This window comes from Pteronotus mesoamericanus, unplaced genomic scaffold (genome assembly GCF_021234165.1).
Source record: "Pteronotus mesoamericanus isolate MK-2021 breed Mesoamerican mustached bat unplaced genomic scaffold, CSHL_Meso_final contig_182, whole genome shotgun sequence".
Taxonomy (NCBI): domain Eukaryota; kingdom Metazoa; phylum Chordata; class Mammalia; order Chiroptera; family Mormoopidae; genus Pteronotus; species Pteronotus mesoamericanus.
Genome location: NW_026555078.1, coordinates 27,816,051 through 27,833,853, shown reverse-complemented (window position 1 = coordinate 27,833,853; position 17,803 = coordinate 27,816,051). Strand labels below are relative to the sequence as shown.

General features: G+C 34.9%; 1 protein-coding gene across 1 annotated transcript in view; it reads left to right on the top strand.

Moving 5' to 3' along the window:
* Nucleotides 1–17,803, top strand: part of SLC38A6 (solute carrier family 38 member 6) — a 61,325-nt gene that overhangs the window by 18,777 nt on the left and 24,745 nt on the right. The window contains exons 4-6 of the mRNA XM_054567466.1: nucleotides 1,306–1,358; nucleotides 4,938–4,977; nucleotides 15,862–15,940. Coding sequence (XP_054423441.1) covers nucleotides 1,306–1,358; nucleotides 4,938–4,977; nucleotides 15,862–15,940 — 172 coding nt within the window. The remainder of the gene's footprint in view (nucleotides 1–1,305; nucleotides 1,359–4,937; nucleotides 4,978–15,861; nucleotides 15,941–17,803) is intronic.

Sequence of the window (17,803 nt, the reverse complement as noted above, 5' to 3'; positions counted from 1 at the left end):
TATATGTTACTTGTCTTTCTCTGACTGGCTTATTTCACTTAGCATAATGTTCTCCAGGGCCATCTATGTTGTTGCAAGGGGTAAGATTTCCTTCTTTTTTACAGCCAAGTAGGATTTCATTGTGTAAGAGTACTACAGCATTTTTATCCACTCATCTATTGATGGACACTTGGGTTGCTTCCAAATCTAGGCTATTGTAAATAACATTGCAGTGAGCATAGGGGCACATTCATTCTTTTGAATTAGTATTTCAGGGTTCTTTGGATATATTCCCAGAAGTGGAATCACTGAGTTAAAAGGCAGTTCCATTTTTAATGTTTTGAGGTAACTACATACTGCTTTCCACAGTGGCTGCACCAATCTGCATTTCCACTATACACGGGTTTTAAAGTGCTTATTTTTACATACCTGGAAGTCTTTATGAAAATACAGGTTTTTTGTTAGTATAGTGGCAGTTTAAAGAAAACCCATATATTCCTCTGAGAGGATATATTAAAACTTGCTTAAAGAAATGATGAGCCATACCTTTGACTCAATATGAGATGTGTGTTGCTATACCAAGCCTTAGCATCTGCTAGTCTGCTTCTTTTTAGTTTAAGGACTGTAAGGTTAAGCACTTTCCAAACTATAGGATTATACAAATGTTTTTACTTTTCTTATTTTAACCCGTGGTGTCAGTAGTTGGAACATGAAGCTATATGGGGTAAGGAAAAATTTAAGTTTTTTATGAGCCATTTAATTTTCATTTTTGCTCTGACCACACTTCCTGAACATATGAAATGGAAATGTAATTTCCTATTCATATGATGAAAAAAAAATGTGTACCCTATTAATTATGGGATAAGGGTGTATGTTCTATCATGAACACATTATTATTATCCTAGATAGCTGGAAAAGTGAATGTTTCTGAAAGAATGATACAACTTTCATAGTTTATCTAGCTTTATTTGCATATGCAGTTTTCAGAAACTTGCCAACAAAAACTTACATTTAGACAGTGTAGTAGGCAAGCACTATTTAGCGGGAAGGGGCATTGTTCTTGAGTAATTGTTCCATTTAGGCTAATGCAGCCTGGGTAGGTGTTAGACAACCTTGGGATTTGCTAAGCTCTGCCTGTTCTAAGGGGACCCTGTCCTTATAGACCATAAGTCTTCAAAAACTTCCCCCAAAGTGGTTACTTCTGCTTTAAATTTAGTGAGACCATCCGATAGCTGTAAGATAGAAGTGGAATAACTGTCTTCCCTTTAAGACTTGGCACACAAATGGTTTTGTGTACAAATAAAAAATTGTAATTTCTCTTAACAGCTGTGACATCTTATGAAGATCTTGGACTCTTTGCATTTGGATTACCTGGGAAGGTAATTTTTTCCCCTCCTAGCTATGTCCAAATTCCAGAGAGGCATATTTTCCCTCTGCTTCTAGTTAAAAGAGACAAGTATATGTAAGAAGAAGAAATTAGAGGACTAAAAGGAAACTAAACGAAAGGCAGAGTGATGGAAACAGGGAGTGAAAGAGGAATCTTTCCATGTCCTTCCTAAGAATGCATCAATAAACTTAATTGAACACTTAAATTTCTTAGTATTTTTCACCCTAATGGAGGAGAGAGATGATTTGGATAATTTTAAAATGGTAACAATGGACTTTATAAAGTTTTTGTTATTAACTTTTACTATATTCTCTGAGTAAATCCTCATAAAGACAGAATCAAGAAGCATAGAATTAGGTCTGGCTGGTGTGGTTCAGTGGATTGAGCGCTGGACTGCGAAGTGAAGGGTTGCTGGTTCGACTCTCAGTCAGGTCACATGCCTGTGTTGCGGACCAGGTCCCCAATAGGGGTGCTTGAGGGTCAACCACACATTGATGTTTCTCTCCTTCTCTTTCTCCCTCCCTTCCCCTATCTAAAAATAAATAAAATCTTTAAAAGAAAAAGGAGCATATAGACAGCATGACTAACAAAACTGATGATTAGAAGATAATACCAGTTAAGAGATAAACAGTGCTGAAAGGTTATCTAGCTATCCCATCTTATAGGTGACAAAATTAAAGCCCAACAAAATGGGGGGGGGGGGGGGGCGGGGGCAGCGCTATTTGCCCGTAGTTACTTAAAAGACTCTAGACTTCAAATCTGCATTTCCTCCTCAGAATAAGAGAAGTAACAGCAATATTTGTTGGGCATTCATTTGTGATAGGCATACTAAACTAATTTAAAAGGTAAAGGAAATATGGTCTTCTTCCACAGGTAATCAGGACTTAAATATTGTTAGAGCGATAGTACTTTTTTGTTTGTTTCTGAAAAGCTATCATACTTCTAAAACCTATTTTTATGTTGGTTCCTTGTAGGCCTTTTTATTTATAAATCTGTTATGTTTTTTGCTTGTTTATTTTGTTTTTAATCTAAAAGGATACTGTATTTGTATATGGTTAAACTAATTTCTAAGAAGTAAGCCTGAAAGGAAAATGATATAGCTATGTAATAGGGGAAAAAACCTGTATTTACATTCAAATTAATTTATTTGTTAAAGTACAAAAGGGAGTATTTTAATTATACTATGTAGCCTCCTGGTTTGGACCTTTTCTTAATAATCTGAAATTTGAGCAAAATGGAGATTAGTTACTTGAGAGTAAAGGGTTTCATTAATATCCCTGGTAATAATTTCTCTTTCCTAAAGATCAGAATGTTTAGTAGAGTCATGATCTATTTCCTGCATTCAGCTTAACCAAGGAAGAAAAGAATGTTACTTACATAAGAACACTCCACAATTAATGTAATATGTTCTATAACATGACTTCAGGTATCATCACTGTTATTTGACATTAGTATTTCCTGAATTCCTTGTATAGCAGCAGGGTCTAAAAGAGGAGCATGGATTGTTGAGAATCCTCTTTCCTGAAAGTCTAGAAAAGTTGCATTATCATTTTAATGTATGTACCTGGTATTTAGTAGGCAAGTACACAGACAGAGGCTATTCTAAATAAGGAGTTGTTTGCTTTTTAAATATTCCCTCTATATTTTTGCAATCGGGTTGAAACTTTCCTACTTCCTTCTTTCCAGATATGACATGTGATAGGATAACATTGTTTTGAGGATTAAAGAAATATTTTTGAAATGTCTTTTCAACATTTTAAGGGAGATTTTAAAAATTGTCTGTAAATTGATTTATTTACTCACTAAACAAATATTTATTGAGCAAGTACCATAGTCATGCACTATGGTAGACACTGAAGGCAGATACACAGACAGACAGACAGACTTTCTAGATCTTAAATGCTTAATTTCTGTCCCCCCAAGAAAATGGAAAAATAATCATCAGTAAGTTGTCATTATTGCTTTTTGCAATATATTAGTAGAAAATAAATCCAATTTTCATGTATGACTGACAATAGGCATCAATTGCCTAGGAATGACAGTATACAAAAATTCAAAATTGTCTTTTCACAAATAACTGAATTTTGGAACTAATTTTTATGTTATTATTTTTAAAGATTTTATTTATTTATTTTTAGAGAGAGGAAAAGGAAGGAAAGGGAGGGAGAAAGAGAGGGAGAGAAACACTGATTGGTTACCTCTTACACACTCCCCACTGGGGACCTGGCCTACAACCTAGGCATGTGCCCTGACCAGGAATGGGACCCGCGACCCTTCTGTTCGCCAGCTGGTGCTCAATCCACTAAGCACACAAGGTGGGTCTGGGAACTAGTTTTTAAATGGGTTGATATGCAAAGTTTGTTTTTTTCCTGGAAAATGTTATAGTGGCAATTACCACATCTTCAAAGACATAACTCCAAATTTTCCTGTCATTAGTCCTCTGCAGACTCCAAGGCCTGTAGGTCTCAGTAACGTAGATTGCTTCCAGGATAGGCAGATGCTGTGCCGCTGATGGAATTGTAGTACAGGTAGGTCTGAAAGGCCCTAGACAGCTAGTCAGCTCCAGATATACACTGGGGGTACAAACCCACCAAGATTTGAGTGATTGCAAGTCCCAAGTGGAAGCAGGGTGTTTATTTCCTCTGAGTCCATCTGATCACCAAGGATAGATAAAGTGCTCTTTTGAGTTTCCCAAGAATCTCATCAAAGTTCACAAGCTAGCAGCCTGCAGGCTGAACTTAGTCCTCAAGCATATTTTGGTTGGTTCAAGTCCTTTTTATTTTTAACTGATTGCCAACTAAGAGTTAGGAAATTTTGAAAGAATTCAATTTCTGACTTTATTTTGAAAAGCAGAAGTTCTAGCTGCATTTGATCAACATTCTCATCTGCCAGCAACTGACCAGAGCTGAGTAGCAGCTGCTGCATTTTGAAAGGGGAGGCGTTCACAGGTTCTGTACTGCAGTTTTACAACCTCCTACCCTCACACTCAGCCCACTGCATCTGAGTTTTACTGAGTTTGAAACTTTGCTAAATTTTCAGATTTGAGAATATGTGGGCTCTCAAGTTTTCTACTTTAGATTATGATTCCCTGTGAAAAGGATGTTGAAAGCCTTGCTGTAGGCCACGCTCATATACTCAGAAGACCGTCACGCCCTTTGGTGCAGTGTGGCACGGGGCGCGGCGTGCCTCAGGCTGCCGCCGTCTACCTGCTAAAGTGGTGTGGTAAACCAGTAACAATGGGAGACAGACCAGGTAGATTCAATTTCAACTTTTTTGGTCCTTTGATAACCACTGATTACTAGCTTTTTAACACTTTTAACTGTTTAAAAATGACTGCCAAGAAAACTTTCAAAAGTATTCTTTATAGTAACCATGGAACTATTAAAAAAAAAAGCTTTTTATGTGATGATTGTAAGTGTTATATATTACAAATGGCTGGCAAAATTTTCCAATTTCTCTTCTCTCGATTTCTGCATCTATTTTTTAGTAATAGTTATTGGATTTTAATAAAATATTGATCCTTTTATATTATTTCCCTTTTCATCCTCTAAATACATTTGTTCTTTTATAGGTGGTAGTGGCAGGCACCATAATAATTCAGAATATTGGAGGTAAGCAATTGAAAGTGTACTGCTTATGCACAGATGTGATGGAAATGACTTCCTCTTTTGGTTTCTTGCCCTACCACAGGGCTGGCTGGGAACCTGAACCTCTGTAGACATAGGTATCTTCAGAAGCCCTCTGTGTTGTCCTCCTTACTCTTTTTTTGTAGATTTTTTTAGCAGCCCATCTAGACAATAGCTTCTAAATCAGTTCCAGGTAAAACCCTGATTTCAGTCCTGCCTTTAGGTCTGTAACATGCCTCTAAAGCGTTTGCTGCTGTAGTTGTGGAAGTGGTGAGGCACTGTTTAGAAAAACTCTCCAGGTGATTCTAAAATGTTTCCCCTCTACGTTTATCCTAATTGCCTCCACTGGTGGGTCCTGCGTTGGTCGGAACGCTGTTCCATGAGCTGTGAACAACCAGGTGTAGGCAAGCAATGTCCTCCTGTAGCAAAGACATTTAAAATGACCAAGTGGTTTAAAAAGTATACTGGAGACAAACATTGGTCACATTTATCTGTTATCTTGTTCCCATTAAAAAAATGATGCCAATATCAAGAACCATATAGAAACAAAAGTTAGTGTTAATTATAAGTGAAATAAGCCAGAGAAAGATATGACTTCACTCATAGGTGGAATCTAATGAACAAACTGAAGTAGAAAGCAAAATAGAGTCAGACTCACAGATAGAGAGCAGGCTGACAGCTCTGGAGCAGGGTGGGGAGGTGGGAGGTGAACAAAAAAGAAAAGAGAAAGAACTCATGGAAATGGACGGCAATGTGGTGTTGAATGGGGGAGGGGTTGGAGTGGAGGTAGAAGAAGGTATGGGCGGATAAATGGTACTGGAAAACAATACAATAAAATAAAAAAGAAATTTAGAAAAAAACATGCAATACCTGCCTATATTCCTCAGGGGCACTGACCTCTTTTCTCTTAGATTGTCAAATAAAATGACAGTAGTCAACACAGCAATAGCTGTCCAGTGTGAATTAATCAAACTTACACCTATTTTTTTTTTTGTCAGATTGACAAAAAGTATATTTTTTGTTGTGCTGCAGAATTTTAGGCATTCGTTTATGTGTGCCATGAGATGGGAAAGGTTGAGGATTGCTGGTTTAAAGGGATATGCACAGAGAAGGTTGACATGCACTTTGGGTCTTAACACAAGATTGTATGGTCAGAGAGAATTTTATTTTTACTTCTTACATGTAACAGTTCAAAATGACTTAAAGATGACCGCTTTAACGAAGTTCCATTCTGATACTCACGATCTGAACTATTTCACTTTATTATTCAACTGAATTCTATCTTGAATGGGTTTCTTGGTCAAGGAAAAAGTTAACATTCCAACCATAAATTGTAGTTGCCATTGTTTTGGAAATCCTGAACATGTATGTTTTAATTCTTTCAATTTTCATGGAAACACATGTTATTGAATGAAAATGTTGGATGCCATAAAAATAATTTCCTTCTAACAAAGAATACTTCACTCTTTGACTAGAATTCAGTAAAACTAGTCTCTTCCTTCAGGAATCTACCTAATGCCATTGATTTTAAGATCTTCTTTGGAATGATTTATTTTATTTTGGCAAATATGTACTGCTTAGCTGTGCACTTGTCTGTAATATGAGTGCATTTTTTGCTATTTTCAATCCCTTACTACCCTCTCCATGTGATTACTAAGCACCATCACATTTTGTTTAGATTTTGTTAAGCTATTGTTTAGCATTTTTGCAGAATTTACAGCCCAGGGATTTGGATCCAAATAGGTGACCCTGGCACATGCTTGCCATTGTATTCCTGGATTCTTCACTCTGATGCCTTCCTTTGTCTCTCATCTTAACATGTAACTATTATTGAACATGACTCTATTTTAGCACTTGCTGTTACTAGATTAAAGTAGTCTCTGTATATGTTTTTCTGCCCCACGATATTGTAAGCTCCTGCAGGGAGCTTTTCCCGTTGTACTCCCAGAACCTAGCACGGTGCCTGAGACCTGATAAACCTTTGTTGGAGTGGAGCTGAATATGACTTGTATGAGCTATTTCCAAGTACTTTTAAGTGTTGTAGTTATATTTATCAAGAAGAGAAAAGGGGACTGCTAGACTAATTGCTAGTTCTAAATATATGAAAAGCTGAACATAAAATACAAAAAAAAAAAAAATTCTAATTCAGTATTGTTCCAAAGAGCAGAGCTGGTTCTCATGGGTCTGCAGCGAGGCGGGCTTGGGTTCATTTGGAATTACCTTTGTAACTAAGTTGAATAATAACAGTGATGACCTGTGCTTCTTTGACAATGTGCCTTATCCCTGAAAACATTGAAACAGCTGGTTGGTCAAATGTCAGAATGTTCTAGAAAGGATCCCTGCCTTCGGTGGCATATAAATCATCCATTCTCCCAACTCTTAAGTTTGTTGATTTGCTTGCTTGTTTTGTTTTAGAACCTTTTTTCAAAAAGTGACTTAGAAGCAGTCACAGCAATTTTTAATGTCCCTCAAATTCAGAAAAGCAGGTAATGCTTATTTTGTTTTTAGAAGAATGTCCCCATGATTTTCTTTACATTGGTTAAAAGTTTATTTATTGACAGTCCACTAGGTAATACTGGAAACATATTTCAGAGCTTTTTGTCCTAGCTGGGTACACATAAATCATTCCCTTATTTCAGTAGAACTGGAAACCTCCTCTTTTGAACAGATCACGGGGCTAGAAGTCCAATTCCTTGAATTCTCTGTACTTCAGCCTCTGCCATTGGGCTGCCATGTGTCTTGGGGAAATTCCTCCCTCACTCTCTTGGCCTCAAGTTCCTCTTTGTTAAATTGTTGGGGTAGCATGGGAAGCAGGGAGCTTAAGGTCCCTTCTTACCCCAAAATTCTAATTCTAATTTGGTTTGGGAGGCATATCAATTCTTTCAGAGCATTAAAATATTTCTATTACAGGAAAGTATTTTTACAGGTATCTTTAATAAATTATAAACTGTTGCTCTAAAAAGCTTTCGAAGATTCTGTTCCTTGTCAGAAAAGGGTAGTCTCAATTCTTGGAACTCAAGGGAAGCTGCTGAGCCTCTGAAGTTAATGACTAGGAACTCTAGCCTTAAGGCGTCTAGTCTTAAGAAGTAGTTCCTTGATTGATATAAGTTGAGTCTGTGGAAGTTCTAAACAGCTACTAGACCATGTATGTTTGATATGAAACACTTATTTAGGAGGATCTTTAATATGTTGTACATATGACTTATTGGAAGGTTATTTCTTCTAGATGGATTCTGACTTTTTTGTTAGTAATTAGAAATACATTAGATATTTGTAAGATGATATAAAACACTTCTTACATGCCTGTCTGCATATAATGTAATTCAGATAGCATTTTTTGAAAGTTAGGATGTTCTATTATTATAATCTATTACTATATATGGTCCGAGTTTTTGCAGTGTTAGTTTAGAACTGAAAAATAATATAAAGTATTCCATCTAGGTCAAGCATTCCACTAGTCATTTCAATTATACTTACAACAACCCTTCATGGTAGATGATATTATCCTCATTTTACAGAGGAAGAGATCGGTGCTCAGAGGGAATAAGTAACTTGCTTACCTTTATCCCTTAATCAAGCCAGGACTCCAACCTCACTCTGTCTACTTCTAAAGTCTTTATTCTTTCTGCTATGATATACTAAATGTTTCAAAAGCTGTGAAAAGATTAAATGTCAATGATTTTAAAAACTCCTTGGGGACGGGAACTATGTGTTTTCATGACTTGACCTAGTTTCTGGATGAGGAATTCAATAAATAATATTTGTTGAGTGAATGAGACAGTTAAAAAAGTTCTGTTTAAAAGCCTAAGATTTTGCCTCAAAGAGACAATTTTATATACTATTACATGTGCATGATAGAAAGAAACTTGAAAGTCCATAGAATGATTTGTAGTTTAGAATTATATGAAAATTACAAGGTTGAAAGTATTGGTGAAAATTATATCTTATGTGAAACAGAAAATAAGGTATTTTGAAACCTACTGTTTTCAGGTGGGGCTATTACGTCTTAGATTAATGCTTCCTGATTTTTTTATTTTTTGTAACATTTAAAGATTTCTCAGTTTTCTTGGGATTCTATGCCCCTGATGAATCTATGAGAAAAATGGAGCAGAGATACTTTTACTAAGCAAAATGATCATGAATTGCTCTGATCAATCATTGTTACGTGGATCTCTCAGTGAAGACCCAGTTTATTCTCTACATCTCTATACTCCATAAATTAAGCAACTTGCTCATTCACTTACGTCCTTAGTATTTAGCACATAGTAGACATTTAGTAAGTAATATTTATTATAGGAAGAAAGGAAGTAATTAAGAGCCCTGACCAGGTGGCTGAGATGGTTGGAGCATTGTCCTGTACACCAAAGGGTTGTGGGTTCAATCTCTGGTCAGGGCACATGCCTGGGTTGTGGGTTTGATCCCCGGTCAGGCGTGTATGGGAGGCAACTGATCGATGTTTTTCTCTCAAATCAATGTTTCTCTCTCTCTCTTCCTCCTTCTCCCCACCCAGCCCCACAAACCAATAAACATATCCTTGTATTAGGATTAAAAATTTTTTTTTTTTAAAGAAAGAATAAGAGAAAGAAGGAAAAGCCAGCAGCCTGGTGCAGTACTCATTTAGGAGGAAAAGAGAATTAACTGGGAAGAGACTACAGAATACACATGTGCAAGTGAACCTATAGTTTCTTTAAGAAGGACATCTACTGTTAGAACTTCACAGAAAATCTTGCCTCCCCAAGATCAGTCAGGCACCAAGTATTTGTTACTGAGCACTAATGTGCTTGAACAAATTGATTGGAGAAAATCTGTCTTTGAATAACCTCTGAACTGTATATAAGAAAAAAATGTGACTCACTAAATTTAGTGCTTTTATTCTAAGGATGTGGGAACATTTGCCTTTGGAAAATGGAGAGCCATATAGTAAAATACTACATGCTACCAAAAAGCGATTTCTCATCTCTTCCTAACACTACTAAAGTAGGGGCCTGAAACAACCCAGCTGCCATTTCCTAAGAAGCAGAGTGGCATTTGCTCAGAGTTACTGCTACTGGGACAAAAAGTCAGAAAAGAGGCATCTGGAAGTTTTAATATTTAATGTTGTTACAGGCAAGAGAACTCTGACCTAGAGTTTGAATTTAGGGTACTGCTAGTAAAAGGATTAAGAACTGTAACAGCAAATAAGTATAGGTAGTTTCCACATAGCTCCTCTGTGCTGCATTATGAAATTCTCTTCTTAAAAACCAAGGTAAGTAGTTACATGGTTTCAATTCATTTCAACTCCTGAGATAGACCACCCAGTAGGCTAAAATATCCCTGGAAATCAAACAGTAAACCCCAAATCATCTTTAGTCAAGCTAGAGAAAGACCTATTAACTATGAACTGTTACAAGTACGTGATAAAAATGGACTTAATTGATGTTATTTCTGGTTCATATCTTTCCCAACTCAAAATGTGGAAAGGTAAGTGGCTCCTAGGAGTATGTTAAATTCTTATTTTGCTCTTAAAAACATGAAGGACTGCTATGGATAACATATTCTTTCCCTAGTTCTTTAAAGCCCCAAAACTTTAAAGGAGATTAAAGGTTGAATTACTGCTACATATTGAGAAAGGAAAACCCTAAACATTAGTAATCGTACTGAAACCTCCTGAAATAGCAAGAATGACCCAGTTTTTCTAGTCTGAAAACCTCAATTTATACCTCAATTTGTGAATAAAAGTTTTAAGAGAAACTCAGCAGCCCTTTTATGTACTCAAACCAAACGTTTACGAAATCTCATTCACAAACAGAAAGGTACAAATAAGATCATTTTCAGTCAAGAACTATTTTAAATTTATGATTTAATGTTGGAAAATTTAGAAACCAAATATTTGGTCTTTTTCCTTTTTTGCTTTCGGTAGGATAGTGAAGTCTTTTTAGCTATTCTAGTTAGTATTGTCTCCTGGGAAACCAGGACTGGGTGCGCTGTTACGATGCCATCTGCTGGTAAGATCATCTATAGTCTGCTTTATGGAGCCTGAGCAGTATTGTCCAGAAATTCTAGGAAGCACTGCCTTAGGAGAGGGGGAGGGAATTTGAAAGATGTCTTTTTCATAAATACTTCCTTTAGTGAAAATTTACTGGTAACATGTCACATTAAAAAGGTTTACAAAAAATGAATTTTTCTTTGTAATTTTATTTATAGGAGCTTCAGAATAGTAAATATTCTGGTCATTTTTAATTCTAATTTAAGATCTTGATAATGATAAAACAAAGATATATACATATGATTTTAGGGTTATGGGGGGATAGACCCTCCATATATTTTGATTTTCATTTGTGCACATATTAGGGAAATGACATTGTTTTTAGGGTTTAAAAAGCCCTTTAAAAAAAAAGAGAGTTTGAGGGGATAAAGGGGAGAAAAAAATGGGACAACTGTAATAGCATAATCAATAAAATACAATTAAAAAAAAGATTGTGTTAGTGTACTGTTTTGAGTGAGGGTAGACTGTCAGTAGTATTTTGAACACTTAATAGGAACACCAGCTTAGTAAGATATGTTGAATATAATAAACTACTTGCTGTCCATCACTAAAAACATGTTGGAAGTAAGAATGAACCTCTCTTAGACAGAAAGGCAAAGTTACTATTTTCTCACACAGTATCATACATCTGTTTAGGTCTGGCCAACTAATCCTTTGAGAAGTTGCTAAACTTCCTCCAAGTGCTGAAAACCTAATTCTGTTTAAAAAATAGCTGTATATAATCTTACCTTCATATGTATATTTTAAGTGTCTAACAAAAAGTATCTAACAATAATTATTTTTTATAAACTAATGATTTCTTAGGCCCAAACTCCAACTGAGGCATGTGCATGTATGTGTGCATGATGTTTATTTATTTCTGGGAAAAATAGGCCATAAGATACAGGGTTTGTGGGAAGAGGGATTGGTTTTTGTTTTAATTTTTTTAGATTCCTGTGTAGTGTAAGTATCTCAAATATTGAGATTAGGGAGCTTCCTTTTCTGAGCTACAATATAGTTGTTTATACAATAGAATTGTAGGGGTAGAGCCCAATCCATAGTGTTCTGTTGGGAAGAGTCCTAAGGAAGGAATCTTGGACTAATCATTCCACCAAACCAACTCACAAAAATAAAATGAATTATGCTGCAAATACATTTTAAAGTGAAATAAACATGTGTTTTTAAAGCTTCTATGTTGTATAAATTCTTTAATTTATTTGAACCCAAATGTTAAACTCAACATTCAGAAGAAATTTGCTGTTTAGATGCTAATGAACAAAGAACAAAAGAATAGCCTTAGAGAGTGGTACTTTTGATAGACCTTTTTTCCTTTTCTTTGCTGTGGTGGACTTCTTCACTTTGTGCCTGTACTTTCCCATAGCATAGTAGTTAGCAGTACAAATTTTTCAAGCCAGGCTGCTATAGCTTGGGCACATTACTCCTTTGTGTTCCCATTTCTTCATCTGTGAAATGAGTAATATCTTCCTCACAGGTTTGTGGTGACATTAAATGAGGAAATAACTTACAAATCATTTAGAACACCGGCATATACTAGGCACCCCCAAACCAAAAATGTTTGCTGTTCTCACACTTCTGCAAAGCCTTTTCCCTCTTTTCTCTGTTTCTGACATCTCTCCCCTCAGCCTCCATGCTGCCAGCTCATGTGTTTCTCTTTATGATTAGACAGCCATTATTAATACTGCTATTGCCTAATCAAATTTTACCCTATTTTAGTAATTTCTCAATATTTTCCCCACATGGTTTTTAAAGAATACTTTCAGCTTGTGTTTTGATTAGGTTGACAGAATTTTTAAATGTTCTTTTCAGGACAGTTTCCATTAAAATGAGTTCTATTAGTTACGTTTAAAATGAAGAAGAAAAGAATACCTGTTGAGTTAATGTGGTGAAACTAAATGATTTGTGATGGTTCCATACCTGTCACCAAGGTGTGTTTTCTAGCACAAATTCTGGCTTTGGTGGCGTGTAGGCCAGAACCACTTAACTGTAACCATGGCTCTTATGGATGACCCTGTTACAGCTATTAATTAAGAGTACAACATGGTGTGTCTTGTATTAGGAGTCTATGCCATGTATCGATGTCAGCAAAAATCATTGACAAATTCTTGCTCATGGGCTGTCTCTGAGATGTCTTTAAACACTTCCTTATGCCATTGATAGAAGACATGAGACAAAAGGTGAGATCGGCCGCTATTTGATCTAGTGAATCTTTGGTTAAAAACAATAGATATGTGAGCTTTCTTATTTATATTATATCTTCTTTTAAAATTTTCCAGTTTATTTTCCAGTTTATTTTATCGAGCTGATTGTTGTTTTCATGTGAATCTAATTAGTCTGTATTTCCTAACAATGTATATTTTTTGTTTCTTTGCTGTATTATATATAATATGTTAAGGTGCTAGACCTTGCATGAAAGTTTACTTGCGGTTAAGAAAAAATAATTTAGACAATGAAAAGGATAGTGTCTTTCTTTGTTTTACCTGCTTAGTCAGTGGGGTTTTCCCCTGTCATAAGTTTGGTAGGTCTGCAGCACTTAAAACAAGCACCAGCATTCTCTAAGGAAAGAAGAGGTATTTTGCCTATTTTATTATGTTCATATCTTGTATGTTGAAATCTTTCTTTGAGAGAGAAACATTTGTTTGGTGAGTTCACATTTCTTGAAATATACGTGATTCCTCAGACTGGAATCTAATGAAATAGGACACCCATTTGAAAACCAAAGAGGTAGGGATACAACAGAGGATAAAAGTGATCAAATGATTAGCCAGGGGCTAATAGAAATTCTGGGAAGAATGACAGATTGCATATTAGAAAGAAATATGATCTCATATTCATTGAAGCTTTTTACAACTAAAGATCTAAAAGAAAATAATAGAAAATTACTGAAAGAGATGAATGTCTGAAACTTTAGAAATGCATGTAGTGTTGAATTAATCCAAGCAAGAAAGACTGATGGTCAGATAATAAATTACATTGTGTAGGAAGTCTGCATTCCTTGTTTTCAAGGTATTTTTATCCTTTTTTTTTTTTCCTGGCAAGATATATTTAAGTAGCTCTAGGCCAGTTTCAGAAAAGTCAGTTCATGATTTTCTCATCACACCATATGTGTATGATTCTTTGGAATAGATAAAGTATTATAAACAGACTTCACATCCTTGAGTGGAAGAAGTTAAATCTTCCGTGTGTATCAAATTGATAGCATTTTTCCTTATGATAGTAAAAACAAAATAGAATATCTTTTCACATATAATCAATTGTAATACCCCATAAGTAAAAGGGAGTTTGAAGACATATACAACACTTCTGCTTGGGGAAAAAGCTGTACTTCAGCAGCTTGTACTGCTGGGGTAAAAGAAATAGTCAGAACTGGAAAATGTACGTATATGTACATTTTCATTACAAAGAAGTGATTATTTACTTAACTGTCTAACTTTTACGTTGCCATAGGTACACATTATTTTACTAAAAAAATTGAGAGTATATGTTTGTACATGTAAATATTGTCTATCTTCATATAAATTTATACACAAACTACTGTGTATCATTTTTTACTCCATGGTTAAGTGGTCACATGGCACTGTAATATTTGTGCATATGTTGATTGAGAAATACAAATTCTTCATCTTAAACTATTTGAACCTTTTGATCAATTTCCCCCCAGATTTCTGCCATTCAGACTTGGCATTCATTCATGTTCTTAGTTTTTGTAGCTCCAAGGAGATAGTGAAGTGTTTCCTGAAATACATAAAAGTAATAAAATTAACGTGCACACAGAGTACACTCTTTATTCTTCATGGACATATTCTTGTTGGCTCTTTTTCAATATATACTTAATCCCTGGGGGAAAAGAGATTATTACTTGTTCTGACTCCAAATCATCTGGGTTTCTATATACTTAAGTATTTAAGCTTAAACTCAAGTGTTTACATATAAATGAATTCTGTATTCTGTAGCCATAGTAAAACATTTCCTAGTATGTGATGGAAGGTTTATGGGGTTTTTTAGATTTGTTTTTTTATAGCTACATCAGAAATAAGAACATTATTAAAGTGCTGTAAAAGCTAGTTTTTTCCTTGGATCCTGTCAGGTAAAATATGAGAAATAATTCTAGCTTCAGGTGTTGATTGCATAATACAGATGAGCCCTGTTAAGAAAATAGAATAAAAGTTGTAAATTTTGTTTTTTTAACATGCTTGATCGTTTCCATTGAATCTTTTGTAATGTTTTAGAGGACAATTTAAAATATAACTCATTATGCATCTTGTTTTTGTTTTATCATTAAATGTCCATTGTGTGTGTGTGTGTGTGTGTGTGTGTTGGGGGGAAGTTGAGAAAGGGCAAGAAAGGGGGCAAGACTTCCAGGAGGAGGTCTCCCTCTAGTAAGAAAGAACAAATTATTAAAGTTATTAGCTATACTTGTTATACTTCTGTTTCTACATCAGTTATTGCCACACTAACCTCTCTAATGCCTTGGACAGGATGACGTAACATATAAGGAGTGTTGCAAAACTTCAACCAAAATTTCATTTATAAATGACATGTATTCAAGACCCTTTCTCTTACCAAAATGATTTGCCTTGGACTTGAAATGTAAACAAAGGATGCTTAATGAACTTACAATTACTCTTCTCTGCAGAGTTATTTATATCCATTCCTGGTATGTATAGATAGATATAGATGTATGATATGTATTATATACATATCTACCTTTGAGGACAGTGAAGTATAAGTTGATTTTCTGCATGTTGTCATAGATCTAATGGATATCTGTGTTTCTGGATAAATTATTCTTTAAATGGTTAAAAATAATAGGATTCTAACAGGAATTCTTTTTATTCTTTTTGCAGCTATGTCATCTTATCTTTTAATTATTAAAACAGAGCTTCCTACTGCTATTTCAGAATTTTTGTCTGGAGACTATAGCGGGTAAGGAAAAAATACTTCATATTTTGTCCATTTATTTATTAATTCAATAAATATCGATTAAGCTAGTGGGAAGTGAAACAAACAGAGTCCCTACCCTCAAGACACTTACACGTGAAGCAGGGGCAGAGTAGTAATGGAGAAAAAACACTCAGCTGGTGTGTAGTGATGATCCATTACTGAAACACCAGGTATAACCCTTGCAATGTGGCGGGGGACAATAGGGCAGAACAGGTATGAGCTAGTCCTTGGAGAAGAGTAAAAAGAAATCTCTGGGGACATGCTAGACTGGGGTGGGGGTGGAAGAATACTGGAAGTACTGATGGTAAAGGTCAACAAAGGGTGGGGTGGATAATACTGCTGTTACTTTTCAGCCAACCATAATGACAAAGATAAGTTATATCGATAAAGTTACAGTCATACTTGTATGAATTCCTATTATAAAGCATGATTTGAAAAAATATTTTCAGGGACTTAATTGTTTCAATTTCTGTTTTTTAACAATATCGTAAACAATACTAAATCACATTATACCTTGTTTTAAAAATGCTGTGTCCTAAAGACTTTTGACTCATCTCTTTTTATGGGAAAAAACATTCATTATACTTTTCCTTTCACTACATAAAATAAGAAATTTTGAGAAAAATAAACTTGAAAAGACAGAATAAATTCTTTTGTCATCAAGTTATTTCATATAATTTCTAAATTACAACAACATCAACAAAAAAACCTCTCATATTTTTAAATTTAAATATTTGATTGTTTTGCTCCAGTATTTGAACTTTTTCTGGATTAAAGAGCAAGCTTTCAAAATTTGTTTTTAACTCTTCCAACTTGACTTTTATGACAGAATTCTACTTAGATAATTGCAAATACATATTTATAGGGAAAGTATGATAGACTTTACTTTTTATTAAATTTATTGGGGTGACATTGGCTAATAAAAAATACAGTATACTTTAGATTTAACTAAGAATCATCAAGAAAATGTGGTTTAAAAAAATGTAGGTAGAAGTTCTTAATGATTTTTCATTATCAGAAGATACTGGGCCTTTATATAGTACTTTATAGTTTGCGAAGTTTCCACATTCATTATCACATTTCATGCTCACGAGTACCTTGTTTTATCTACAGCTTTATATAGTTTTAATTTTTTTATGCTCTTAGTTTGATAAATAACCTCCTATGAGAAATAGCTATGTTTGGCCCTGGCAGGGTAGCTCAGTTGGTTAGAGCATCATCCCAATACACCAAGGTGGAGGGTTCAGTCCCTAGTCAGGGCACACTTGAGAATCAACCAATGAATTCATGAATAAATGGAACAACAAACTGATCTCTCTCTCTTTCTCTCCAATCAGTAACAACATAAATAAAAAAGAAATAGCTACGTGAAAACCACTTTTGCACTTGAAGTAAAAGTATTGCACACAACTTGTATTACTCAGAAAAATCATAAATTTTTAATAATTCAGGGCTAAGACTCATAGCAATATGAGGTAAAATAAAGGATGTTAAGCTGAGGGTGAGGAGGTGTGTGTCCTATCCATTTCCTATTCAGTAGACTCAGGAAATTAATTTAACTTCTTTTCACCATAGAACTTAATTTTGAGCTTTAGGTTTCCTCACCTGCTGTAATGGGTTACCAGTATTGCCTTCTTAACAAAGTTTTTGGGATGATCACATAAAATATACATACACATGCTTTTGTCAGCTGATAGCATAGTATAAATGTGCAGAATTAAGAAATTCCATGATGTTATATGTCAATTATGCCTTGCTAAAAATGAAAAGAAATTCCAATAACTGTATTAAAGATTTTTTTTTCATACTTGCTCTGCTTACCAGGAAAGTCAGAGTCAAATTTGA